The 27,650-nt window shown below is 45.3% G+C and overlaps 2 protein-coding genes and 2 non-coding genes across 4 annotated transcripts; 1 reads left to right on the forward strand and 3 right to left on the reverse strand.

The window, feature by feature from the left end:
• Positions 1-44: 44 nt before the first annotated feature.
• ACAT2 (acetyl-CoA acetyltransferase 2) lies at positions 45-16,469 on the forward strand. The gene is made up of 9 exons (XM_049654528.1): positions 45-183; positions 795-929; positions 4,299-4,480; positions 5,920-6,037; positions 12,991-13,134; positions 13,985-14,107; positions 14,686-14,840; positions 15,410-15,520; positions 16,139-16,469. Exons 1-9 carry the CDS (start codon positions 129-131, stop codon positions 16,307-16,309), a joined length of 1,194 nt encoding a protein of 397 aa, XP_049510485.1. The 5' UTR covers positions 45-128; the 3' UTR covers positions 16,310-16,469.
• Positions 16,444-27,650, reverse strand: TCP1 (t-complex 1). The gene is made up of 12 exons (XM_049654527.1): positions 27,403-27,650; positions 26,467-26,552; positions 26,139-26,267; positions 24,567-24,664; positions 24,083-24,193; positions 23,350-23,531; positions 22,839-22,965; positions 18,742-18,917; positions 18,252-18,375; positions 17,753-17,945; positions 17,231-17,394; positions 16,444-16,748 (listed from the first exon to the last, which is right to left on the reverse strand). Exons 1-12 carry the CDS (start codon positions 27,464-27,466, stop codon positions 16,532-16,534), a joined length of 1,671 nt encoding a protein of 556 aa, XP_049510484.1. The 5' UTR covers positions 27,467-27,650; the 3' UTR covers positions 16,444-16,531.
• LOC125939224 (small nucleolar RNA SNORA20) lies at positions 18,062-18,193 on the reverse strand. Its single transcript, XR_007462976.1, has one exon. It is a non-coding gene; the product is annotated as a small nucleolar RNA SNORA20 (small nucleolar RNA).
• LOC125939227 (small nucleolar RNA SNORA29) lies at positions 24,278-24,417 on the reverse strand. The gene has a single exon (XR_007462979.1). It is a non-coding gene; the product is annotated as a small nucleolar RNA SNORA29 (small nucleolar RNA).

Here is a 27,650-nt window from a genome sequence, read left to right on the forward strand (position 1 = left end):
CGGATCGGTGGGCGGGTCTGCCTGCGGCTCCGCCCCCTGGAGCGGCCTGTCAGCGGCCGAGCAAGGCTTTGCCTCACTCGCCTGCCGCTCCGGGCCCTCAGCAGCACGAGAGGTTGTGGTGCGGCAGGATGAGTGCAGGTTCCGACCCCGTGGTGATCGTCTCGGCGGCGCGGACCGTTATAGGTAAGTGGCCGGCGGCGGCTAAGCCGCGGGGACTCCGGGGCCCCTGGGACACCCTGGGACACCCTGGACTTTGCACCTCGCCCTTCCTGGCAGACCACCCCGCAGCCCCGCCCCGTCCTCGCCAGGTGATGCCCACTCCTCTTCGCGTGCTCTGATTGGATCTCCGGGTAGAACCACCGTGCCGCCTGACTCTCCCATTGGATGGCGAGGGTGGGCGCTCTCTCTCGAGTCCTCTGATTGGCCAGCTCCAGGAGGAGCCATGTCAGCCCTGTGGCCACAGGGGCGGGGTTGACGGGTGGTCAGAGCAGGGTCGCGGCGGTGAATGGAGGTTGAGTGAGAATTGCCGTCCCGCGCTTAGCGCTGTAGACCTTTCAAAGCCCTTGGGCGCGTGGGACCGTCGACCCCTTTTGTTAGGGAAGCGTGGGCCGCGCCCATCTGCCAGCGCGTGGGAAGTGGATGCGCAGGCTTCCCGCGCGTCCGCGGCTTCCCGATGCTCTGGCAGCGTTCCGCGCGAGTCTCGCCTGGGTGAGAGTCACACACGCTCCGCTCTGTACCCTCACGAGCCGCGCTGGACGCCCTGCTCATCGCCCCCTCCTGCCCTTCTGCCCTAGGCTCCTTCAATGGTGCCTTGTCCACCGTCCCTGTCCACGACCTGGGCACAACGGTCATCAAAGAAGTCCTGAAGAGGGCCGCTGTGGCTCCCGAAGAGGTGTCAGAGGTCATATTTGGACACGTTTTGACAGCAGGTAACTCCTCAGAGACCCCGGCTGAGGTCAGGTTTATTGGAAGCAACCCATCAACACATCCTCCCATCCCCGCTCCCGAAGCTGAAGTTCTTCACTCCAGAGATGTGCCCACGGCGTTCCCGCTGTGGGAATTCTTCCTGTCGGCCCTCTGGCAAAGCCCCTTCCAGTTTAACACTCCTCGACTTTCATCTGCGTGTCCGGATGAGCCTAGACTAGACCACCGTCCCCCTTTTTCATTCTGTAGACCCAGGGCCAGCCTCACGCATCCGAGAGTATGCACGGCCCTCCGTAGTCCCCAGAAATGTACACATTCAGTACAAAAGTGTGATTTCCTCCTTTGTGTCTCGCACTGTGCTACCTGCTGGGGATAGGGCAGAGGTAAGGGCCTTGCGCCCCGCGGTAGGCTCCCTTCCAAGCTGGCCAGGTAGGTTGCACTTCCTGCTCCGCACGGGTGGGGGCGGTGGGGGGTCTCACTCCCTGGGGATAGGTGAGTCACCAGAGTGCTCCTGTCTCCCTTCTGGTTCCCACTGTCTACGGACTGGTGATCACTGACCATTCCTACTTATTAATAACTAGACTCATGTTCACTCGGTAGCATAAATTCCAATTATCGCTAGTGGTAACTGGTAATGCTCACTTAACAGCCAACTTTTGTCCTTACCCTGTCTGAGACCTGGCCCTTTTTTTTTTTTTTTTTTTTTGTGTGTGTGTGTGTTTCTTACTTTATAGTTTTGTAGTTCCTCTTCCTAATTCTCCTTTCTCAAATTGTCCCTGCGGGCCTACCACTTTCCCTTGACTCTCCAAGGGCTTTAAAATAGGTGAGTAACACTCTCAGACTGGCAGCCTTCAGCCCACATCCTCCTTCCTTCCCAGACCCACGATTCAGACTTAATTCAGTTGCCACACGGTACTCCATGTTGGTTTCTCTGTTCTGTCTTCCACGCTTCTTTTCTTTCTTTTTTTAATTTTTTTTAACGTTTATTTATTTTTGAGACAGAGAGAGACAGAGCATGAACGGGGGAGGGGCAGAGAGAGAGGGAGACACAGAATTGGAAGCAGGCTCCAGGCTCTGAGCCATCAGCCCAGAGTCCCACGCGGGGCTCGAACTCATGGACCGTGAGATCGTGACCTGAGCTGAAGTCGGACGCTTAACCGACTGAACCACCCAGGCGCCCCTCCACGCTTCTTTTCTATAGTATCTTTGCAAATTAAAATACAAAGAATAGCGATGTTTATCAAGGGCCTGCTGAGTGCTGGGCCTTTAAAGCACTGTGCTTACTGCTTTCATTGCTTTATTTAATCCCGTCAGTAAGTCTGTTGAATCGTATTCTCTCCATTTTCGAAATGAGTGAATGAGATTTTGAAAGGTCAAGTCACTTATCCACAGGCACAGTTGGAGATGGAGCTAGCATTCGAACCTTCATCTGTCCTACTTCTTAAGCCTAGACACCCTCCATAACCCTATAAAAATGTTTAGCTGATCACCTGCTGTGCACTGGGCACTATTTTTTTTCAGCTAGGGATAAGCAGTGTTCATATCAGATAGAAATCCTCATTCTCATGGAGCTCACGTTCTGCTAACTGCTAGACTATTAATTATGTTTAGCACTCATTTCTTACCTTTTTTTTTTTTTTTTTTTTTTTACATTTTTTAAAGTTTTTATTCATTTTTGAGAGACAGAACGTGAGCGGGGAGGGGCAGAGAGAGGGAAACACAAGATCCAAAGCAGGCTGCAGGTTCTGAGCTGTCAGCACAGAGCATGACACAGGGCTCAAACTTACTGTGAGATCATGACCTGAGCCAAAGTTGGACACTTAACCGACTGAGCCACCCAGGCGCCCTGCGCTCATTTCTTACCTTGAAGATGGAGGTTATGGATAAACACATAACATCTTTATGAAGGAATCATTTACTTAAATGCATTTGTAACTGACTGTAACTTAAAAAGCAGGAACTTCAAATAATATTTTCTTCTTTATTAATTAGTATGCTGAGTTCAATTTAGAGGTATTTTGATTCTGTCATTTGAACAGTTTTTCCTATATATGTTTTTAGTTTCAAGGCTACCAGTCTAATCCCAGAGAAAGAGCATTGTGATGAATATAATCTCTAAATTTTTGTCCATGAGCTATTGGTGAGTTTTTTCCAATAAACTCACTGAGGAAAGGTGCTAGGTATGGGTCTATCTGAAATTTGCAATAGAGTGACCACTGTACAAACATTGATCCTTTGGTAATAGGCACTGGGTACTGAGAATATTTGAAACTTTCAACTCCATTCCCTTTTTTTTTTTAATTTTTTTTTTTTTTAACGTTTATTTATTTTTGAGACAGAGAGAGATAGAGCATGATCGGGGGAGGGTCAGAGAGAGAGGGAGACACAGAATCTGAAACAGGCTCCAGGTTCTGAGCTGTCAGCACAGAGCCCGACGCGGGGCTCGAACCCACGAACTGCGAGATCGTGACCTGAGCTGAAGTCGGACGCTTAGCTGACTGAGCCACCCAGGCACCCCTCAACTCCATTCACTTCTGTACTACTTTATGTATGTGATGTATTTCTTTCAGTTCCCTGAAGGAATAGTTCCCACAGTTGAATTATGCAAGGGTATTTGTCAGTTCTGATTTTGCACATGTCTTGTTACATAACCAGTTAACCATGTGTGATGAGTATCAAGCAAAGAAAGAAATACTTCTTATCAGAGGTTTTCCTCTTTAAGAAACCCTCTTACTGTGCCAGGTGTCTTGAAGCCATGATCATGGAAGCACATGGCCCTAGTTAGAAACATGGATGATGCCCAAGTTCTGCCCTGTGTTTATGAGGGAGTGTGTGCTGGGGCACCTGGGTGGCTCCCCAGTCGGTTAAGCATCCGACTCTTGATTTCGGCTCAGGTCATGATCTCATAGTTTGTGAGATCGAGCCCTGACTCCAGCTTTGTGCCGACAGTGCAGAGCCTGCTTGGGATTCATTCATTCTCTCTCTCTCTCTCTCTCTCTCTCTCTCTCTCTCTCTCCCCCTGCCCATCCCCCACTCACACTGTCTCTGTCTCTCTCAAATAAATAAACTTTTTTTTAAAAAATAAGGGAATGTGTGCTTATTCAGACCCTGTTGAAAGATCAAGAAGCATGTTTCCTTCTTAAGGTATTAATCGTTTCCTTGTGGAAGAGGAAACTTATATCCCTAACATATAGAACAGCACAAGCTAATTCATAGTCAAGAGCTACGTTGTGGCAAGGATAGAGTGTATGCAGGCCTTTTTCTGTCTGGCTGGGAGTGTGGCTTGGTTCAGCTTGGCTGGGAAGTGACAGGAGCCCAGTGAAACATTTTGTTTCTCTGTGATTGCTGAGAAGTCTCTGTGTTCCCTCTTCCAGGTTGTGGGCAGAATCCCGTTCGACAAGCCAGCATGGGTGCAGGAATCCCTTACTCTGTTCCAGCATGGAGCTGCCAGATGGTCTGTGGGTCAGGCCTCAAAGCCGTATGCCTTGCAGCCCAGTCAATAGGGACAGGAGACTCTAATATTGTGGTTGCAGGAGGCATGGAAAGCATGAGCAAGGTGAGGCCTCTGAAGAAACAACTCTTGCTGACTGCTCGCTAATAAACTTATTTTGCCATAGCAGAGTAACCTGATGCATAGCAGAGCTGAGACCAAAGAGTAAACAAAGTAAAAATGGATTCAACCTTGATCCCTATGTGGATGTTAATTATTCTTCCAAGTTGGGGGAGAAATCCAGGTTGTAGAAAAATCCTGTCAACCAGTGTGATTGGAACAGAATTCATTTTTTTTTTTTTTCCTAAAATGTTACCAAAGCATAAAATGTGTCCCGAATTTAACCTGTTACATTAGTTGGTTGATATCCTTGGTCTTAAATTTCTTTCTCATTGTATGGAAACGTAACAAACAGATGTTTGCACTTATTGTCCTGTGCTTGACAAGAAGGACCCCAGGGACCAAGGGACTAAATTTTGTTGACCGTTTGGAGACATCAAATGTGGAAAAGAGGACCACTGAGTGGTACCCTTCTCAAATAGGTTTGCTCGGCAGAATTTCTTTCCCCAAGGCCCATCCCTCAAATTGGCATGGGAGTGAAAAGGAAAAAGTATATCACCAGCTTCCTACAGGCAGTTCAGGGTCTGACCTGGGGATCCCCTAGACAGGGCCAAATCAGCCCAGGAGGAGGTAAGTTGAAGGTAGTGAACATGATCAGAGTGATTCTGAGGGGACCATGCTAATATCTGTGTAGTACTTTACAAGGTTTGTAGCTTTTATACATATAGTCACAACAGCCCTTATAGGGTAGATGGTATCATTCCCAATCCACAGGTCAGGAAACTGAGGCCCAGAGCCAGGATTCAAATATCAATTTTCTGACTCCCAAGTTTTTCCATTCTATTTTAGCTGCTATTGAGTTGGTAGGAGTTAAGAGGACCCACACCCAGAAAGCTCTCCCCATTAATTAGGCCTCCTGATTGTTCTGACTATAGGCATTATGTCTTGTATCAAAATAAGTAACACACAGCGTGATCACTTATGCCGTTAGATTAGCTCCTCATTTAACAGATAACTAGTTGTCTGCTTTGGATTCTGTGTCTCCCTCTCTCTCTGCCCCTTCCCCACTCATGCTCTGTCTCTCTCTGTCTCAGAAATAAATAAACATTAAAAAAAAAATTTAAAAACCCAGATAACTAGTTGCCTCTTCGGAAAGGCTAAATGGAGTTTTTAAGGACACAGGACACAGAATGGATAGATTTGGTGGTAAATGGAAATAGGTAGGTAGGAGAGTAACAGCTTCTCAAGAGTGGGTAAGATAGAATTGTGTGCTGATTCCAGGGGTCTTCAGGCCCTGGGTGGGGAGGAGGATGGGCCGACTGGGGAGAAGGATCACAGGGGGGACTAGGCGAAGACTGGGGAGCCACTGGATAGTTTTGAGTGGGATCCTAAGGAGAGGACTAGTTACAGCCAATCCTAAATCCACTTGTATTTCTTGTTTCCAGGCTCCTCACTTGGTTCATTTGAGGGCAGGAGTCAAGATGGGGGAAATGCCACTGATGGACAGTATACTCTGTGACGGGCTTACCGATGCATTTCACAACTACCATATGGGCATTACGGGTAAGGCAGACACAGCTGAAGACAGACTAACTGTAAAAAGGTGTCCAAAAGGTCATGTCATAATCAGCTCTGCAGGTGCTTTCCTCTTTAAGGTCAGGGACCATGTCCTCATCATTTTGTATCACTGATGGCAGGGATAGTTCCACTCGGGTGAGCCCAACTGAGGAAATAGCCTGTCTCTCCTCTGCGACTCCTTGATTATGGCGGGATGTTACAGGTGGGTGGGACTTCAGAGCTCTGATCAGCCTCCCATTTCACCGTATGAACAGACCAGGGCCCCAAACGGTGGTTTCGTGGCAGAGGTGGTATCAGAGGTGAGCAGGTACTCCTGGCACCTTACACCGCACTCTCTGCACCATATGACCTGGTTTTCATTAGGCATCTGCGGTTCAGGTTTACTGGCCAGGCAACTGGAAGGTCAACAGAACTGCTGTCTTTAGTCATGAGAAAGTGGGGGAAAGAGCCAGATTCTAAGCAGAGGGAACAGTGTGTATAAAGGCAAGGAGGGAGGGGCGTGGAGACGTGGGGAGCAGAGAGAAGCTGAGGCATCTTGTCACTGCAAGCGAGGGCGGCAGCAGGGAATGCTGGAGAGTGTGGCCAGACTGCGGGAGGCTGTGTTCCCTAACAGGGTGTTATCATAGTGTCCAGGCCGGGATTTCTCCAAGTGTGATATTCCAGCTGTGTCAACATCACCAGAGGCTGTCAAGCCTTGTCTGAGGTGTTCCGGGCTGAATTGTGACCTCCCAAAACTCCTATGTTGAAGCCCTAACCCCCAGGACCTCAGAATGTGACTGTGTTTGGGAGTTGGGGCCTTTTAAGAAGTAATCAAGTTAAAATGAGGCCTTTATCGTGGTCCCTGATCCAGTCAAACTGGCATCCTTATAAGAAGAGGAAGAAATACTAGCGATGGCAGCATAGAAGAAAGACCATGTGAGGATACAGCGAGAAGGTGGCCAAGGAGAGAGGCCTCAGGGGAAAACAAACCTGTCGACATCTTCATCTTGGCCTTCTATTCTCCAGAATTATGTAAAATAAATTCCTTTTGCTTAAAAAAACAAAAAAAAGAGAAAAAGTCTCAGGCCATGATGTAGGCATTAGTAAAGACTAGACCTCCTGATATAGACAAATAGAAAACTGGTCAAAACATATCAAGCAGCTGTTTTCAAATATTAGCCAACAATCATGTAAGACTGAGATTCTTTTTTTTTCCTCCTAATTTTGGCCTTTTTTCATGAGGACCTTCCAGAACCTTCTGTATTACCACTTGGGGCTCAGCCCCCATTGCTCCACACCTCAGCCTCTTGCAAACTCCTGGCAGGGATGGTGTTGGGAACAATCCAAATTGTTTGGAAACAAATCCTCCCCCTTCTCTCCAGCTTTAGATAAATACTGTCACTCTGGGAAAGGTCCTGCATCTTGTCCACAGTGGCTCAGGCATTTCCAGTGCGGTCGGCCCCAGCAGTAGGTGGGGGGTAGGGGCAGTTGCCAGGAACTGCCATTTCCTACTGGCTGCTGTCCCTTCCTTGCTGGTACCACTCCCTGATGGCTTGTTCTAACAGGGGTAGATGTATTCCTTCCACACAGGGCAGCACCAGGGGCCTTCCCCATGGAGCCTTCATCTGATGCCTGTCAGCTCTTTCCTCCCTCAGCCTGGGGAAACCCTCCCTTCTAGATTTATGTAGAGGAACATGTTGTTCCTCTCCCTCTGGTGCTTGAGTTCCCCAAAGACAAGGTACAGGAAGGAAGTTCACCTGGGCTTGGAATGGCTCTACCAACTTGGTATGGACCAGGATCCGGAGCTCTCAGATCCACACCGAGCCTTCACAGTAGATCAAGATTGAGGCATGTCTTAGAGGCATGGCCTGCCGAATGTTCTCAATGTGCCCCCGTCGGGAACTTGGCTAGCACAGACCAGGGAAGGTGATAGATCCCAAGTTTGGGCATCATCCCAAATAGTTCAGATGGATTTTTGAAGATTCCTGTCAGGGCATCGTGGCACCTTCTTTCTGCCCTGCGTGATCCTATGACGAGGGAGGGGTGGGTTACCAGGAGCACCTTGCTTTCTCCCCAAGGCAGTTTCTTGCCCTGCCTCTGGGGTCCTCTCCCTGAAGGGCTGCTCTAGGGCTCCCCTAGACGAGAGCAGGGGACTCACCCACCCTGCAGCCAGCCGTGGTGCCAATGCCCACACCAGTGCCACCTCCTACTTTGGCTGCAGTCTGTCACAAGACTGAGATTCTTGAAAGAAGGGAAAACCCCACTGTCCCTGACTTTCTACCTGGAGGAATAGTGGCCATTGAACTAGGGAGGCAGAAGTCAGAGTTTGGTGCTGCTGAGATGGCTAGATTTTGTGGGGCAGAGTACTAGAGAGAAGGGAGCTAGAAAAGGAGCCCCAGAAGTCTCCATAAGGGTCTCCTCAACACTTTGGTCAAATACTCAGATGTATGTGTGCAGGGCAACACCTGCTGGAAACAGCTGCTAGAGAGTTGTGAACTGGGAGACTCAGGAGTTCGGACCAGCCAGAGCAGAAACTTTACTGAACCCCCTGGACACTCCCTTGACATCTCAGAAAGGTCAAAGTTTAGGGTAGGGCTCTAGCCCCAGAGTAAGGACTGCTCTAGACCCAAACTAATAAGCTTAAAAATCAAGCTTCAAAAGGACCCGTATGATCTGCCAGCATGTTAATGGGAATGATACTCAATACCCTTGCTTAAAGATCATAAAATGCACATGTTCAACAGTATAGCGACTGTAATGTCCAGCATGCAATAAGAAATTTCTAGGCATTCACAGAAATAGGAAAATGTTAGCCCATAACAATAGAAAAAACGGTCAATAGAATCTGATCCCTACAATAATAGATACTGGAATCAGCAGACAAGGATTTTAAAGGTGCTGTTTTACCCGGGTTTACGGGCATAAAGGAAAACACGACTGAGGAACATGTAAGGGAAACCTTAGCAGTAGAAGGGAAAACATGCACAAAGAAGTAGATGACAATTAGAACTGTGAAGCCCACACTCTGAAATGAGAAACCCACCGGATAGCCTAATGGAAAACTGGAGACGGAAGAGAGGGTCAGCGAATTTAAGGATAGAGTAATACATACAACCTAAAGAACACAGAGAAAAAGATTGAGAAAAGAATGAATAGAGCCTCAGGGATCTGTGGAACAAAGTAAACTGGACTCACATGCACGGAATAGGAATCTTGGAAGAAAGAGAACGGAGGCAGAAACATTATTGAAGAAACAATAGGTGAAAATTTCCCAAATTTTGTGACAAACAAAATTCGAATACCAAGAAAGACAAAGAGTTGCATTTCGGCAAGCTAGTAAAACTACCAAAAAAGAAAGGATAAAAATATAGAAATTGGGGCCCTTGAGTGGCTCAGTTAGTTCGGCATCTGACTCTTGATTTTGGCTCGGGTCACAATCCCAGGGTCGTGGGATCGTGCCCCGTGTCGGGTTCCACACTGAGCACGGAACCTGCTTAAGATTCTGTCTCTGACCCAGACTTGTGGTAATTTTCAACAAAGGTTCCAGTGTAATGAAATGGGGAGAGGAAAACCTTTACAATGAGCGGCGCGGGAACAAGAGGGTCCACAAGCAACTGGGAAAAGATGACCCTCAGCTCCTACCTCACACTGTAAACAGATACTCATTTGAGATGAATCACGGATCTAAAGATAAAAACCAAAGAAGTCAACATAGAATAGCTTGTAAACGTGGGGGTAGGACAAGACTCAGAAGGCAATAAACTTAGAAGATAAATTAGATGAATTAGATTTCAAAAATTAAAACTTACCATCACCGAAGGTACTATTAAGAAAGTAAGTCACCAATTAGGAGAAAATATTCATGATACATATAAGAATTCCTATAATAATAATAAAAAGACAACCAATTGAAAAATGAGCTAACGGGGCGCCTGGGTGGCTCAGTCGGTTAAGCTTCCAACTCTTGATTTCAGCTTGGGTCATGATCTCATGGTTTGTGGGTTCAATCCCCGCATGGCGCTCTGTGCTGACAGTGTGGAACCTGCTTGGGATTCTCTCTCTCTCTCTCTCTCTCTCTGCTCCTCCCCTTCTCTCTCTCTCTCTCTCTCTCTCTCTCTGTCTCTCTCTCTCAAAATAAATAAATAAAATTTAAAGAAAGAAAAATGAGCTAAAGATTAGGCACAAATTTCACAAAGGAAGATAGATGAATGGCCAGTCAGTGCAAAAAAAGTATTCATCATTACTTCAGGGAATGCAAATTAAAACCACAATAAGATGCTGTTCTACACCCCCAGAATGATCAAGATTAAAATGACTGGATGTTGGCAAGGATGTGAAGCAACTAGAACTCTGATACATTGCAGCCATAAAGTGGTACAACTACTTTGGAAAAAATTTGGCAGTTTCTTTACTAAAGACACATGAAAACATCGATCACTAAAAGCTTTGCACAAAGAAGTTCATAGCAGCTTTATTCATAAGAGCCAAGACCTAGAAATGGTTCAGGTATCCGTCAACAGGAGAATGCATGACAACCACTCAGCAGTAAGAAGGAACAAACAGCAATAACTTCAACGATATGACAATGCTGAGAACAGACACTGAGTTGCATTTATGGTGACAGAAATCAGAATATTACTTGCTTCAAGGAGGGGGAGATGGGTAAGAGGCATGTGAGAACTCTCTGGGGTGATGGAAATATTACATATTCAGGAGATATGGTTGCCTGCATTTGTCAAAACTCGTTGAACTATACACTTAAGATTTGTGTATTTCACTCTGTGTAAGTTTTACCTAATCAAAGAAAAACGAACTGTAAACAAATATCGAGCTCTAGTTATTGGGTTTGCTTTCTCCCCAGTGGTGTGGGATAGCAAGTTCTGAAACCACCTTGTGTATATTCTAGATTTGAGCAAATGAGTGACTGTATTGAGGATAATGGGAGCCAGGCTTCTCACTATTGTAGGAGGGAGTCCACGTAGGGAAAGGGCGAAGCGTGCGCTGGTGGTGTTAGGTTACACTCAGAGAATGCAAGGTATCACCATGAGTGTGTATACATTTGCAAATCGTATGTGTATGTAAGTTTCCTGATGAACTGGCACAGGAACAATGACATGCCAGTAATAGTGAGCAGTCCTAACACCCGGATCTTTATTTGTAAATGCCTTCTCCACTAAGGAGAACTAAGGAACCAAGGTTCCTTTGAGAAGCGTCCATGGTAGGACAAAAGTGCTAAAAAAAAAATAAAGTTTTTCTCCGGCGCTGTCTGCGGAGGTGGCAGCGCCCTACTTGGCATCATGGCTGCCCTCAGATCTCTGGTGAAACCCAGGAATGTGACCAAGGAGTTCATCTGGTACCAGTTAAACTAGTATGTTAAAATTAAGTGCTACTGGTAGAAACCCAGTGGCAATGACAATGGGGTGCTCAGAAGATTCAAGGGCCAAATGTTCATGCCCAGAATTGGTTACGGCAGCAAAAAGAAAACAAAGCACATGCTGCCCGTTGGCTTCTGGATGTTCCTAGGCCACAAGATCAAGGAGCTTGAGGTGCTGCTTGATGTGCAACAAATCTTACTGTGCAGAGACTGCTCACAGTGTCTCCTCTAAGAACCGCAGAGCCACTGTGGAAAGAGCAGTCCTATTGGCCACCAGAGTCCCCAGTTCCAATGCCAGGCTGCACAGCAAAGAAAATGAATACACAGCTTATGTGCACATTGTATTTGTGTTAGTAAAACCATAAAACTACCAAAAAACAAAAAATGAAGAAGTGCTTAGAGCACACGGGGACATGCCAGAAGGGCTCAGGAACCAGCTTAGAGGACGCCCACTGCCCGAATCTTGAACAATTTGAACATCAGAATAAATAATGGTAGTTACGGGTTATGTAACTTATTAAATGAAGGAAAAATATTTGAGTTCATACTGATGTCAGCATGATACATGGAGGGAAGGAAAACACCAGTTAACATGTACACAAGGAAGGTTGGACTTGGAAAATCACGAATGCGAAAAGTAGCAGGTGAAATTTGATGAGGAAGAAGTATTTTTTCGCAACGTCAAAATAACTTCCCATAAATTACTGATAAGTTATAAACGGAAAAGTAGTAACTTTACCGTGTAGAGAGGCTTGAACCAAGTGATGAAAGCTAACGGCACCTGAGGTGAACTAATACCACAGGCATCCTGATAAGATTCACTGAGAACATCATGTCCGTGGTATGCCTGCTTTTCTGCAAAATCTTAATCTAGTCTTGAGGAAACATCAAACCTAAATTGGAAGACGTTCGATAAAAGAACTGGCCTCTGTTCTTCAAAAAATGCAGGTTAAGAAACACGAAGATAGTATGAGGAACTATTTCAAACAAAAAGAAACTGAGGAGCTGTTTCACTATTAAGTGTAACAGTGTGTGATCCCTGAACTGAGCATCTAAATTTAGCTACAGAGGACATCATTGGGACAATAGGTGAAACTTGAATCTGGACCACGAATTAGATCATAGTATTGTATCAATGTTAAATTTCCTGATCTTGATAACTGTGTTGATGTAAGAAAATGGCCATTTGGGGGAAATATACAGGGAAATTAAAATTGAGGGATAAAGAGGCAGGATTATAAATTTTTCTCAAATGGTTCAGAGAGAATGATAAAGTAAGTGGGGCAAAAAAAATATAAAACAGTTGGTGAATCGGCATAAAGGAAATTTCTGAAAGTTTAAAATTATATAGAAGGGAAAAGAGAGAAGGACGGAAACAAAGAAAATGGCTTCTAAGATTTACTGCAACATTTCCAAATTCATTGCCACTGTGAGGCAAGATGGCCACAGAACACTGTCGCAGCCCATCGGTGAGTCTGCTTGTACTCCGCGCTCCGTGCTTGTTTACGTGTGAAAAACTTGAGCTACCGAGAGCCAGTTCCTGAAAATGTTTCTTTTGCTTTATTATTATTTTTTTCTTTCACAGCTGAAAATGTAGCCAAAAAATGGCAAGTGAGTAGAGAAGATCAGGACAAGTTTGCAGTTTTGTCCCAGAACAGGACAGAGAGTGCACAGAAAGCTGGCTATTTTGACAAAGAGATTATACCAGTTTTTGTGTCTTCTAGAAAAGGTGAGTATCTGGATCATAATGGTTTAAACAGCAGCATGCCATTTATAGGTAAGAGTAATACTCCAAAAAATAATATATAGGAATGTTTATAAAGTGTGTCTTTCAGGTTGCAAAGAAAAGGTTGATCTTGGCTACGTCTTAGATGGCGGGGCTGGGCAGGGGGCGGGAGGCATGTTTATGGGGTGTGGAAGGGTTAAGAACATAGGCAGCTGTGTTAGCACTGGAGCCTCTCGGTCCCAGAGTGTCCACACTGTTCTGTAGATACAGCTGGTTTCACGTGAGAAACTGGAGCGTTGGCTCATGGTTATTAGAAGGCAACAGCTGACCTTTTGTCCCTACAGGCTAATTCTCCTCAGAAGTGAACATTCGGTATTTCCTGTATGTTTTTGTATACATATCATACATCTTGAGGGTGGATCTTTTTGGGTCACTTTGCTATTATCTAATATGGCGTGCTCTAGTCAAGGGGCTATTACTGGTAACTGTTCCGTTCCCCATAACTGACGTCACTTATGTCCAAGCCTCATGGCTTTGACGCTCCCGGGTCCAGGCGGTTGTAACCAGACAAGTCCTACGCCCACACCTTAACTTTTCGCACAAGGAACTGCCCTCCTCAGAAAGGGCCGTGCATATGGAAAACACTCAAAATGTCTCATGAGGACAGTGCTTATAAAATGGTCGAACATACGCTTTTTTATTAGTGTGTACTTTCCTCTTGGAATAAAAGGATTTTTGATAAGCCTTCCTTCCAAGTATGAATCTTCATGCATCGTGTCTCAGGACTCCACCATTGCTAGCACGCCAACTGCCATCTCTGTAGTAATTTGGGGAATTGATTTTCCTCGTTCAGGTCTTACTGAAGTGAAAACAGATGAGTTTCCTCGCCATGGGACCAACATAGAAGCCATATGTAACTTGAAGCCTTACTTTCTCAAAGATGGAACAGGAACAGTCACCCCAGCTAATGCTTCAGGTCAGATTTGCCAAAGGGCAGTTGGGGGAAAGCCATCTTCTGCTAGGCCCCACCAACTTAATGCCTTCTTCGTTTCAATTATTTTTTTGTATACAAATGATCCTAAAACCTTTAGTTGCTTTAAGGGAAAATGTAGTTTCTCTGTATTTGATCATTACTAAGTGTTTACATTTTTGACTTAATGTATATGTGAAAGAATGGATTTGACTCCCTGACATCCTCACTAGACACAGGCGAAAAAGCAAATTAGGGAACCCCAGAATTTATCTACTACCTCTGTGCTTTTCCAAAACCAGCAACTCCCAGTACCTCCCGTGAAATGAAGACTATTTCTTCCATTTCTTTTCTTAACCTCCCCTCCCCCAGCTTTCCTCAGTTAGAACATTCTGTGGTCAATTATGTCACATTCATATTACCAAACTTACCATTTCCAATTACATTGTAAATAGGAATTACAGCCAATGAATTTGCCAAGATGTATTAAGAATAATTTAACACATGTCTTCACGTGTCAGAAAGTAGACACAGGCATGTAACTCAATGAGCATCTCAAAACTCCAGACTTTCATATTTTACAGGAATAAATGATGGTGCTGCCGCTGTGGTTCTTATGAAGAAGTCAGAGGCCGACAGTCGAGGGCTTACACCTTTAGCACAGATAGTTTCCTGGTCACAAGTAGGTGTGGAGCCTTCCATTATGGGGACAGGACCAATTCCGGCAATAAAGCAAGCTGTGAGTCTAGTTCTGAATGTTAGCACCTGTCCTTTGCTTTGTTGGTTGAACGAACCTCTTTGGGACCAGACCAACACCCTGTAATTCCGTTATTCTGTCCTCTGTAAACCTTGGCTCAGATCCTCTCCACTCCAAAATGTCAAGATCGAGCCTGGTTTTGTTTTCCTTTTTATTCTTATCAGATCTCATTTTCCCTTTAATGGAATTCCTCCCTAGCCTTATGCGAGCATATTCCTGCAGCTCTACCTCTAGTCCACTTTCCCACCACAAAGAGCAGCCGAGAACATTCGGGTCATATGCCTTTTAGGGGTAACTGATAATCCCCTAGATCACGTCACCTACGTGTAACCCGTTACTGCTTCAAAACTTTAACTTTAGAATCTCCAAGGGATGTTTGATCCTTCATGTTTTGGAACTGGTGTCACCGAGGCAAAATGTGGTACCACTAGGCCCCTGCTGGAACATCCCAGAAGAGATCCTTCAGTATCAGTCTATTCTTTTGAGTATCTACAATGAAGGAAGGCTCCACCTGAGTGTTCAGACCTCTATTCCATTCATCTTTCCTTCAGGTTGCAAAAGCAGGTTGGTCACTGGAGGATGTGGACATATTTGAAATCAATGAAGCCTTTGCAGCCCTGTCTGTTGCAGTAGCTAAAGAACTTGGATTAAACCCAGAGAAGGTAAACCCGAGCAAGCAGTCGTGGGGATAGCTCACAAGTGAACTCTCCCAATGCAATTTTAAGATTGCAAAGAGCAAAACCCACATATAGTTGTTCCACAGTATCCCTGGTATTGGCCAACCGGCCAATAACTAACTTGTGGGTGGATCCTGGGTAAGTGCCTGCTGGGGCTGGGGAGTTCTTTTATTGCTTCCCGAGGCAAAAACTCTGGACTCTGTATTAGTTTACTTCTAACACCAACAGAGCACTGACTCTTCTAAACTAGTGAGGTAGGGTGGATGTCACAGGGGTATAAACAATATACCTAAACAGGAAAAACGAAAGTGGAATTTGACAGGATAGTTTACTGGTGTAATGTTAAAAGGGTAAAGATAATTTACGATTTTTAGCCCTGGGGCACCTGGGTGGTTTCAGTAGGTTAAGCGTCAGACTTGATTTGGGCTCAGGTCATGAAATCACGGTTGTGGGACCAAGCCCAGAGTCAGGCTCCACACCCAGCCTGCTTGGGTTTCTCTCTCCCTCTTGGCCCCTCCCCACCTCACACATGTTCTAAATAAACCCCACAAAACTTTTTACTCTATGTCCACAGAATAACGGTATATATTTTTCCCCCCTTAGGTCAACATTCAAGGAGGGGCGATAGCCTTGGGCCACCCTCTTGGAGCATCTGGCTGTCGGATCCTTGTTACCCTGTTACACACAATGGAGCGAAAGGGTGGACATCGTGGTGTGGCTGCCCTATGCATTGGGGGTGGGATGGGAATAGCAATGTGTGTTCAGAGAGGATGAAATTGCTTAATGAATCATGCCGAAACTAAACTGAAACCTCATCTCTTCTTAAGCTAACAAGGTACTAAATTGTAATATGTGAAATCAGAGGACCAAAGTGAGGATGGAAACCATCTTTCATAAGAACCCAAGGCTTGACAGCTTGTTATTTTTATTAATGTGTAATACTCAAGATACAAGATAACTGCATCTAACATTGTTATAAATAAAAGAGAAATGAGATCAGTCATCAAGGGCTCCCGAGTGAACGGCATCTTCATAACCTCCATGCTTATCATCTTTGCTTTCCGGGTGTAATTTGATAAGATCATCAATTCGAAGAATGGTAATTGCAGCTTCTGTTGCAAATTTCAAACTCTTAACTTTCACTATGGTTGGTTCAAATACTCCTGCTTGTTTGTTGTCTCGGGGTTTACCATTGACCAAATCAAGACCAATCCTGCAAAAACAAAACAAAACAAAAACAAAAAACCATTAAGTGATTTCTTACATAATGCACACCTATCCCATCTCATCTCTTTAAGAGATGAATGGCTTCGCCATTCAAATGTTAATCTTGGGAAATGTAGGGACCTCAGGATAGATCCCTTAAGACTACAGTAGTTGACTGTAAGTAACAAAATAAGTACCGAGTCATAGAAAAGCTTAGGTAGATACTGGGCTCCCCACATCATTCAGTATCTTAAACAGGGGCTCCTCAAGAAGATACGGATGACCCAAAGATAATCCCCTGGCCTCTGTGGGACCTTTGTGCAGGTGTAGTGACTGTCCAGAGAAGCAGGGAGAGGCTGGGACTCTGAGCTGCTAACTAAAATACACCAATGCTAATCACTAGTCATCATCTTTTATCAGTTTAAAACAAAGCTAAAGTGCCATACACGATACACAGATGACCGTGAAAAAGGGAAACTGTATGCTTACCATTTTAGATTTTTGCGTTCTGGGTTGACTTGAGCCTCATTATGGAAAGCTCTTAACTTTGCAACCAGATCTGTGGAGTCTTGGGCAGCATTCACGGCCAGTGTGTTAGGAATAACAAGAAGAGACCTTGCAAACTCCGCAATAGCAAGCTGCTCCCGAGACCCCTGAGAAGAAAGACAGCGAAGGGTCTTAAAACCCACGGCGGCAGCAGAGGACCGAGAAGAGTATGTGTACTTTTGAACGTTTATCTTATTTTAAAAGAGAAAGCGTGCGCTACCTGGGGAGGGGCAGAGTGAGTGAGTGAGAGAACCCCAAGCCGGCTTCGGGAGTCAACACAGAGCCCGAGGCAGCACTCGTTTCCACAAGCCGGGAGATCATGACCTGAGCTGAAATCTACATGCCGACGCTCCACGGACCAAGCCACCCAGGCGCCCCATCAGGGAAGGTACATCCACAAAAAGCCAAAGATGGTGCCCCCCCCCGCCCTTCTTGAAAAGAAAGCACAATTCTACGTGTTCTCACCATGCTGGTTGCGTAGTTTTCGAGGTATATGGAAAGCGCCGCTTCTACAGCACCTCCGCCAGGAACCACAGATTTGGACTCCAAGACTCTCTTCACCACACAAAGAGCATCGTGTAAAGAGCGCTCCATCTCATCGCACATGAAATCATTCGCCCCACGTAAGATAACTGATGCAGACGTACGAGCCTTAGTGCTATTTAAAAAAGTAAAGTGAAATCCTTAATATATTTTCATAGACGTCTACAAAGAAACCCACCGTAAGCACCTCGACTGGAAATCCTGCTCACGTGGTTCACCCAGACACAGAGGCAGTGTCTGGACCGCGCAGAAGAGATGAAATGGTTACTCCATCTCGTGGTAGCGCACGGCCTATTATTGTTCTCTCCCACGCGTATAACTGCTCTGATCACTGAAAGACTAGAGCAGCAAATCAATGGGAAGGCGATCCGTTCCCTTACTAATAAAACCCGTGCAGCTCGATTGAGAAAGCAGCTCTTACTTTTTGATCAAGATCAGTTCGTCATCACAAATTCTCTCCTGTACCACCTCTTCTGCTTGTCCCAACATTGAAGCTTCGAAAGTTTCTTCTCCTTCCAAATTGGCCAGGGTTGACAAGACAGTCGCTGTGAAGATGATGACAAAGATCTGTAAACACTTTTCCCGTGAACGCTTTCATATGCTGTCCCAAATTCAGAAACATTTATGGTAAGAGCAACGTACAGACAGGCATCAGTAAACCACTGTCCTTTCAGCCTAACACAGAACCATGACCTCCTGAGGTCAACACATTCAGTAAGTTCAAGAGCTTTTCCAGTAACGTGGAAAATGGCTCTATGAGACATATTTGTAGCCTAAGGCATTAAAGGAGTAAGATGTAAAAAAAACCACTGCTTCTGCAACTGCTTAGTGATAACATTCCAACGTAAAGAGACACAGTCTCATATACGGTAACGTGACGCGCCGCAGCTGGGAGCGAGCAGAGGACTTACCTCCAGAAGCTTTAGCGATGCGTTTCAGGTCCCTTTTTAAAACTCTTCGAACTGCCATAGCACCTGTCTCCACAAAATACTTGAGACACATGTCGTCAATTCCACCGGTGGTTAGAATAACGTTGGCACCAGTTGCCAGGATCTTCTGGATCCGCTCCTTGGTGATATCAGATTCTCTACAGAGATGAAGTATTTGGGTAATAACCCAAAGTTATCTTCTGTGTGGTTAATCTAGTTCCAATTTCCATTAAATACTTCACATAATATAACTGCAGATTAAATTACATCAAACACCCTTTCCCTTCTGTGACCAAAATTTTAATCAACTTACAGAAAAGTCCAAGAAATTAAAATTACCACTTAGTTCTCCCCCATCCCAATGTGAGTTCCTGAGAACGAAGGAATGGCATCCCTGCCTTTAAGGATCTGGCAGGGAAACACTGTCAACCATACCCTGGAAAAGCATTAGCTACAATGGAACGCAGAGATGATTGGGAAGCAACATGCAGCCTGCCAGGTGAGGCAAGGAAAGCACGAAGGTCTGGAGTCAAGAGGAGTCCAGAGTAGAAATGACTAGTAGGAACAGGGGCGCCTGGGTGGCTCAGTCGGTTGAGCATCTGACTTTGGCTCAGGTCATGATCTCGCGTTCGAATGTTCAAAAAGGTACACATCCGGCTCCGTGCTGACAGCTCAGAGTCTGGAGCCTGCTTTGGATTCTGTGTCTCCTCTCTCTCTGCCCCTTCCCCACTCGTGCTCTCTGTCTCTCAAAATGAACAAACTTTTGGGGCGCCTGGGTGGCTCAGTCGGTTGAGCATCCGAGTCTGGCTCAGGTCGTGATCTCGTGGTCCGTGAGTTCGAGTCCTGCGTCGGGCTGTGCCAACAGCTCGGAGGCTGGAGCCTGTTTCGGATTCTGTGCCTCCCTCTCTCTCTGACCCTCCCCCGTTCATACTCTGTCTCTCTCGGTCTCAAAAAAATAAATAAACGTTAAGAAAAAAATTAAAAAAAAAAAAAAAAAGAACAAACTTAAAAAAAAAAGTTTTGTTTTTTTTTTTAATTAAAAAATGAACAGTAGGAACAGAAAATGAACGTTTTGTAGAGTTAGATGTTAAAGGGTCTCGGGCCTGTTAAGAAATTTAGTATTTTTATTTATTTTTAATAATGAATTTAGAGAGTATGCACGAGTGGGGGAGAGGGGCAGAGGGAGGGAGAGAATCTTAAGCAGGTTCCACACTGTGTGGTGCCCAACACAGCTCCATCCCACAGCCCTGGGATCGTGACCTGAACTGAAATCAAGTGTTGGACGCTCAACTGACTGTGCTACCCAAGCACCCCAATTTATTTATTTTTATTTAAGTAGACTCCACACACAAAGTGGGGTTTAAACTCACAGCCCCGAGATCAAGAGTCACATGCTCTACTGACCGAGCCGGCCAGGCACCCCACGAAGTTTAACATTTTTAAGTAAGAGTATTCTCCGTGTTTTTTTTAACATTTTTAAGTGAGAGTATTCTCCGTGTTTTCAAAAGGATGCCCCGATGTCAATGTGGGCGCTGCACTGGAAAGATAGAGGAATGAGGCGAGGAAGCAGTAACTGGAGGCACAGGAGCGTATCTGATGTGAACAGATGTTCTGAACAGAGAAGTCCCAGTTTACGGCTTGGTGACAGGGAGGTTCAGCCAGTGACTCCCGGCGTAAAACAAAAACTAACAGGTTATGGGGCAGGACGAGAAAGTAGAGTCTGGTTTTCAAAAGATGCGTCCAAAGCCCCCGTGTTAATCAGGCGAAGCTGCCAGGAGGAGGGCACAGGACAGAAATCACAAGCAAGCTATGGGGAAGGGACACAGATTTGAAAAAGTCAACATGTTATAGATTATTAAAACTATTTCACTTGTCATTCAAAGAGCTTTTTTAAAAGTAAGACAAAGACAAACCCCAAGGCAAAGCTGTCTATAAACCGTGACAAATGCTCTGGGCCACAGGCCGCAGGATGGGCAGCGGCTGCAAAGCCAAGCATATCCTTCAGACTCTGCCTTCAGAGCTTCTGGCCCAAGTCCCACAAACAGAGAAACTGTGCTGACGGGCGGGAAGAGCAAGTACAGGAACTCATGGCAGAGCACACTTCGGAGGGAAAGACAACAAGCTGTTCTCTGAGCTAAAAAATAAGCAGGCAGAGAGTATAAGCGGACGGAAGAACGTTACTAGGGGCCGGCAGGGGAGTCTGACGGACTCTTCCAGTTGTGGCTGGACCACAGCGGAAAAAAATACTAAGACAGGAAAAAACCTATCCCAGAGCGATGGGAAGCCTACAAAAGGCTCTGCCTTGGAAATGACGAGATCACCGTGGCTGCTGTATGGAAAATCGCCTGGGAGGGGCCAAGAGTGAAACCCAGAGGAGCAGCTTAGCTGCCCCTCCACAGGGGCAAGAAAATAGGAAGTAGATGAATCTGAGATTTAATTTGACGACAGAAATCAAGGGGTCTTGGTGATACATTAGAAGGGAGAAAGGCATTAGGTAAAAAGAGCCAAGGTATTTCCTAGTTTTCTGCCTGAGGGGTCCCCATCGCTAAAATGCAGATTTATGGGTATCACCCAAAGTTCAGTTTTAAACATACTGAAATGTGTAAGAAGCATTCACAGGTGTCTGGAGCTCAGAGCAGCACATTCTGGAAGTCTCCAACACGGGAAGAATACCCGCAGTCCCAAGAATGACGAGGGCTTATTCTGGGGACAGCAGGGCAGACCCCGGGGCTGCCCACACATACAAACACAAGACGGGGCAGCACCACCGAGCTGCCTCCCACCTCCCAGTGTTTCAAGAAGGAAGTAGTCACCAGCTCGAGAAAGGTCAAGTGAGTTGAAAGCGTCTACTGAATTTTACACTAGAGACGACTAGTGACCTTAGCAAACGGTCCTCCACTGGAGGGCACAGCTGCCAAGGAGACGAGACACAGGGGCGCCTGGGTGGCTCAGTTGGTTCAACATCCAACTCTTGATTTCAGCTCAGGTCATGATCTCACGGTTCCTGAGATCGAGCCCCAAGTGGGGCTCTGTGCTGTCAGCAGATTCTCTCTCTGCCCTTCCCCCGCTAGCGCACTCTGCCTCCAAATAAACTTTAAAAAGAACCAGAATTAGTAACTGAATATGCAGCTTGAGAACAGTCACCCTAGAGGGACTGATCGGCCACCGGTAGAAGAAAGGACACTTTACAGAAAGAAAAAAAATACATAGGCAGATCTGAAAGGCAAAAAGCATGACTGACTTTTGGCAAAGACTTCTTGTAGGTTTGGTTCAGTTACTGTTTTTTTCCTTTTTAACAAACCAACCATTAAAAACAAACAACAAAAAAAAGAGTGAGTGATACAGTCCAGTGGAAGCAGGCAGTCAAAATCCAGGGTAGCGGTCAGAGTCTAGCTCTGGAGCGCGTTAACCAATCAGGAACAGCGTTAGCGTCCCCTGGGGCCTGGCGTACAGGGGACACACAGTGCACACTCTACTACTCGAGGAAGTACATTCCTTGGCAGATCTATAACATTAGTCACTCCTAAAACCGACGTTCTACAAGGTTTCGTTGAAGTTCTATCACCCCGGGTCTATCTTAAAACACCAGATCACCACATTTTCTAGCCTTCCAGCAAGTTTGACTCTGGTCAAAAATCCTAATTCTTGGGGGCGTCTGGGTGGCTCATTCGGTTGAGCGTCCATCTTTGGCTCAGGCCATGATTTCATAGATTGTTGAGTTCGGCTCAGGTTTGTGAGTTCAAGCTCCACATCAGGGTCTGTACGGACAGCTCAGAGCTTAAAGCCTGCTTCGGAATCTGTGTCTCCCTCTTTCTCTGCCCCTCCCCTCCGCTCAAAAATAATACACATTAAAAACAACTTTTTTAAATCCTAACTTTTCTAGTCCTCCGAGACACCACATTTTAAAAACTCCAGCTGCATAATCACCATCCTCTGCTACCTGGCAACTGATTGATTACTTGCGGTTATCTAGGAGATGTCACCACTCCTTAGGATCCTTTTTTACTTGCTACCGGCTCTAACGAAAGTATCATTTCCAGACACCGCTTTCAAAGGTCAAAAATAATCTCTGAACATACCTCTGTCTAATCTGGTCCAGTTTTTCAGGGTCTGTAATAACCACCTGTACACCAAGCTTCATTTTTGTCTTCTGTAGGCTGAAGTCTAGGCAAGCAATCTTTGCGTTCACTATTCTCTTGGGCATGCCTGCAATTGAACGTAACGTTAAATAACTGTGAACTGTAACGACGTCACGTTTTATAAAATACGGGTATTCTTAAAGCCTGATTAAAAAGTAGCAAGAAATATTGGATTATGTTATCTACGAAGACAAAAATTTAGATTTTATAACATCTAACCATAGAAACAAACTTTTACGGCCTTTACGTGGTCTTTAACTTGTGTTTTTCCCAAGCTTTATGAGTTTAAGTTACACAAGCGAAACTGAAAAAGTGATCTACAATTTCCTCTGCCCTTGGGCTTTACTGAAGAACTGTTAAGTGCAAGTCGTGGAGCGCTCCCCTAAGGAGGTACGGTATGTATTCCACGGACGGCAAATTTTGACCCTTAGTACCAAACCCTGAGGCTTACCCTGCGATCCCACCACACAGTTGAGTGCGTAGCCACTGATGAGCAGACTCTCTGTCTGACTCCTCCCGTGCGCTTTCAGGATATTAACAGAATTGACAGGATAGCGAGGCTGGCCCCTCACGTCTGTGTATTTAACTGCAAGCACAGCATCTACTACCATATTCGCAAAGAAATCACCATTTCTAAGCCAACAGTTAAGGAGAACAAGAGACACAGAACGGATAATGGGTGCTCACAAAAACCAGGGTAATTCTTTAAAAAAAAAAAATTTTTTTTTTAACGTTTATTTATTTTTGAGACAGAGAGAGACAGAGCACGAACGGGGGAGGGTCAGAGAGAGAGAGGGAGACACAGAATCTGAAACAGGCTCCAGGCTCTGAGCAGTCAGCACAGAGCCCATTGCCGGGCTCGAACTCATATACCGCGAGATCGTGACCTGAGCCGAAGTCGGACGCTTAACCGACTGAGCCACCCAGGCGCCCCAAAACCAGGGTAATTCAAATGCACTTCCTTTTAACCATTTCATCAAAAAAACAAAACATTAATTATGCTGTCAAAATGTTAAAATACCATTTATTGCTACCTGCAATTCCTATTACTATTATACACTATTGACTTTCCCCCTAGGAAAGCAAGGAAGGAAGCAGACAATTTCAATACAGTATCACCCGGCACAAAAACAAGATCTTACTCTTTAAAAAGCCTCAACTTTCTCGAACCATCACAAGGATACATTCCGATGATTTTGGAAGACATCGATGTCTTAGCAGCATTGATCAGGCAATCTCTTCCGAGTTCATCTGTGTTAATAATTAGATTTTCACTGATGTATCGCACAGCTTCCCTGTTTGAAGTGTGTAGGAAAAGACATTTATAAATTCACTACTCAAACTTTGTTTTCTCACAATGGCAAAACGTCACGGGGACCAATTTTTTGTTCAGCCATTTCATACAGAAGGAGGACACAAGTAAGTCCTCCCTCGTCAGATCACGGCAATTTTTATCTATCCCATAAGCATAGCCACCAAAATCTATTATTGGGAGAAAATGTGGTAGTCAAATGGGAAAAAAAAATACTAGCCCTGTTTCTTACTCAAATATCACTACTAAAACGTGACTTTTTCAAAATAAATTTAGTCATTAATAACATTTACAGAACACAGACTTTTTACAAATAACATCAGATAACGTAAAATCTTCCCTGACCGCAATCTTACTTGCAAGCAAGTCGATAGCCACTAATAACTGACGTGGGATGAATCTTCTGTTTGACTAGTTCATCGGCATTTTTAAGAAGTTCTGCTGCAATAATAACCTGTTGAGAAAAGATTCATTGCTCTGACAGAGTCTGACAACACGCGCCTATGTAAAAACAACACTGCAACAACGATCAGCTAGTGTTAAATAGTTACGATGATGAATAACTGGTTATTGGAAACCTGGAGAAAAGAGAGCTATACAGTGTTTTATTTACATGCAGATGGCCAAAGCAAATAGGAGCCAGGCCACACAATGGTAGAAAACTGCACATCTGTTACCTTTAAAGAGGAAGTGCTCGACAGAAGCCAAGTGAAGAGTGTGACTATTCAAATGATGTCTATTATTTTAGACTATTACTTGGTCGATCTTAAAAATCATTCTTCTAGGGGTAACTCAATCAGTCGGTTGAGCATCCAACTTCGGCTCAGGTCGTGATCTCAGTTTGTGAGTTCGAGTCCTGCACCGGGCTCTGTGTTGACAGCTGGGAACCTGGAGATTGCTTCAGATTCTTTGTCTCCCTCTCTCTACCCCTCCCTTGCTCACACTGTGTCTCTGTACCTCTCTCAAAAACAAACATTAAAAATTTTTTTTAAATCATTCTTCTAAAGATACTACAAAACCAAAAATTCTGTGCTTCTTCTAGGAAAATTATCACTTTGTTTTTAAAATCACAGTAAAGTTATTTAGACAAAAACTATTCTCGTTATTTCAGAAGAGATAGATCCCATTCTTTCATGAGTTAACGTTTAATCTAGAAATACAAAGATTTTCCCCACAAACCACTGGCCTGCCTCTTTACAGTCAATTATTATTTGTTCCTCACTAAATCCTGTTTCTACACTACACAACACACCACATCAGCGTGCTGATGATCTTCCAGAAATTTGTATTGTTACTGATCACATTTACTTTTTCACGCTCCCATTTTGAACCCATGAAATTCAAAATGCACACTTTTTTTCTTAAACCCAGTAATATTTCTTCCCTAGATAATTATAAAGAGAAAGTTTTAGGAACTTCTAAGTTTCAGGTGGCGAAAGCATAAGACCTTTTAATGAAACTATTAAAAAAAAACCCTTGTGTATATGTATAAATACTGTTGTGGCTGAAAAACTCAGGAAACTTGTGAAAACCCACATTTATTTTTACATTATTTATTTTGAGAAAGAGAGAAAGTGCAAGTGGGGTGGGCAGAGAGAGGGAGAGAGAATCCCAAGCAGGCTCCATACTGTCAGCACAGAGTGGGATGTGGGGCTGGGATCTCAAGAACCGTGAGATCAAGAGTCTGACGCTTAACTGACTGAGCTACCCGGACGCCCCTGAAAATCTACATTTAAACCGAGTGGGCTGTATTATCTCTTAAGTTTCTCTCCTTTGTACAAACTACACACACTGGTTTTTGAATTCTGTCTATCCCAGAAGCAAAGTAAATTTTCTCCCCCTTGACTCACTTATAGCTTCAGTTTGTGAAAGTCCATTCTAGGAGAACAACTAGTCTCTAGCCACCTACCAGGTAACCAACTACCTACCACGGAGGTGGTTCCATCTCCCACTTCTTTGTCTTGCAGATCAGCCAGCTCACAAAGAACTTTAGCTGCCGGATGTTCTACCTCCAGTAACTTCAGGATGGTTGCACCATCATTAGTAATGGTTACATCCTAAGAAATTTGCAGGAAAGAAAAGAGACGACACAATCACTTGCAGACACAGGACAGCCTCTAAATTAACACAAACCCCTATTATCACCTTTGCTGCACCTTCCAATACCAGGATTATGATAAAAACAGAGAATTCACATTAATAGTTAAGAACCATCATTTCTCTTTAGAGTAACACACAACACGTAAGTGTACTTACACCAATATCATCCACCAACATTTTATCCAAGCCAACTGGACCAAGAGAACTTTTTACAATATTGGCAATAGAAGCTGCTGCCATAACTGTAGAAATAAAAAAAATTTTTTTTAAACCCACTGCTCCAAATGACAACCATTTCAGCCTAAAGAAGGTGACACCCAACAGCCTCTGGATTTTCCAAATCTACCAATCTATCCAAATTACTTAAAATGGTTAAGATCGGCAAACATCCCTGATTTCAAAAGTGTCCACGCTCTCAACTAAACAGCAACTAATGTCTTAATCCCTCTTGTTTGCTACAATAACCTCACTTTCAGAATTACTTATGCTAACGTTCAACTGAGATTTCGTCAACCAATTTTACTATAAAAACCTGCCGGCGATAGGTGGATAAGATTCGGATCTGGACATCCGGGCACCTGACATGTACTGCACATAATAACCAGTGGGGTACAGTGGCCCATTTGCTGGACTGTGGCCATTTGTTCATCAGTACAACCAGCAGTTAAAGCTAGCGTTTTCGGCTCAATAGCCCAAAAACGAGGTCCAAAGATTGAGAGCCACGCTCCTCCTGGTTAGAATCGGAACAGACGAGGCGCAGGGCACCCGGACCAAAGAGGATGTGGGGCGTGACCAGCACGTGTCAATGCGGGCGGCTGGTTTTCTAGGCCGGGGAGCGCTTCTCAACTCCCGGGCCTGGGCATCCACTGCCAACCACACGCAGCGGGGACAGTTCTCCAAAACGTGCTGGGTGTTCCGGAAATCCTCCCCTACGGGAATATAGAGGGCGCTGCCGCCCCGCCCCGCAGAGACCGGACTGGGCCCTTTACCGGCACAGATGAGGAAAGCGCAAGACCCGCAGCCCCGGCTCTACTAGGGAGGGCCGGGATGGGGCCGGGAGGCCGGCCCACGGCGGGCCTTGTTCTCCCTTACCGTTCTGGGAGCGGATCGCCTCCCCGGTGCTGCGGTCTCCGAACACGGATAAAGGCCCCTCCATCTTCGCGGCGGCGTGCACGTCGAGTTTCACCCTCACCGCAGGGAACCAGCGTACGGGTCCCTACGCCCGGTGGCGTCCACAAGAGCGGTGGTGGCTACGGCGTGAAACGGGCCTGAGCGAGGCCGCGGAGACTGCTGGGAACACCGCTCCCCCGGCCCGGCCGCGGGGCAGGGCGGGAAGCGAA

The sequence above is a fragment of the Panthera uncia genome, assembly GCF_023721935.1.
Source record: "Panthera uncia isolate 11264 chromosome B2 unlocalized genomic scaffold, Puncia_PCG_1.0 HiC_scaffold_24, whole genome shotgun sequence".
Lineage (NCBI taxonomy): Eukaryota > Metazoa > Chordata > Mammalia > Carnivora > Felidae > Panthera > Panthera uncia.

Excerpts from the sequence above, each read along its gene's own strand:
- ACAT2 (XM_049654528.1), top strand. The coding sequence starts at position 129 with ATGAGTGCAGGTTCCGACCCCGTGGTGATCGTCTCGGCGGCGCGGACC. Across the intron at positions 184-794 it reads GGCGGCGCGGACCGTTATAG|GCTCCTTCAATGGTGCCTTG; the intron begins GTAAGTGGCCGG and ends CTTCTGCCCTAG. Across the intron at positions 6,038-12,990 it reads CTACCATATGGGCATTACGG|CTGAAAATGTAGCCAAAAAA; the intron begins GTAAGGCAGACA and ends TTTCTTTCACAG.
- TCP1 (XM_049654527.1), bottom strand. The coding sequence starts at position 27,466 with ATGGAGGGGCCTTTATCCGTGTTCGGAGACCGCAGCACCGGGGAGGCG. Across the intron at positions 24,194-24,566 it reads GGCTATCGACTTGCTTGCAA|GGAAGCTGTGCGATACATCA; the intron begins GTAAGATTGCGG and ends CACTTCAAACAG. Across the intron at positions 16,749-17,230 it reads GAACGCAAAAATCTAAAATG|GATTGGTCTTGATTTGGTCA; the intron begins GTAAGCATACAG and ends TTGTTTTTGCAG.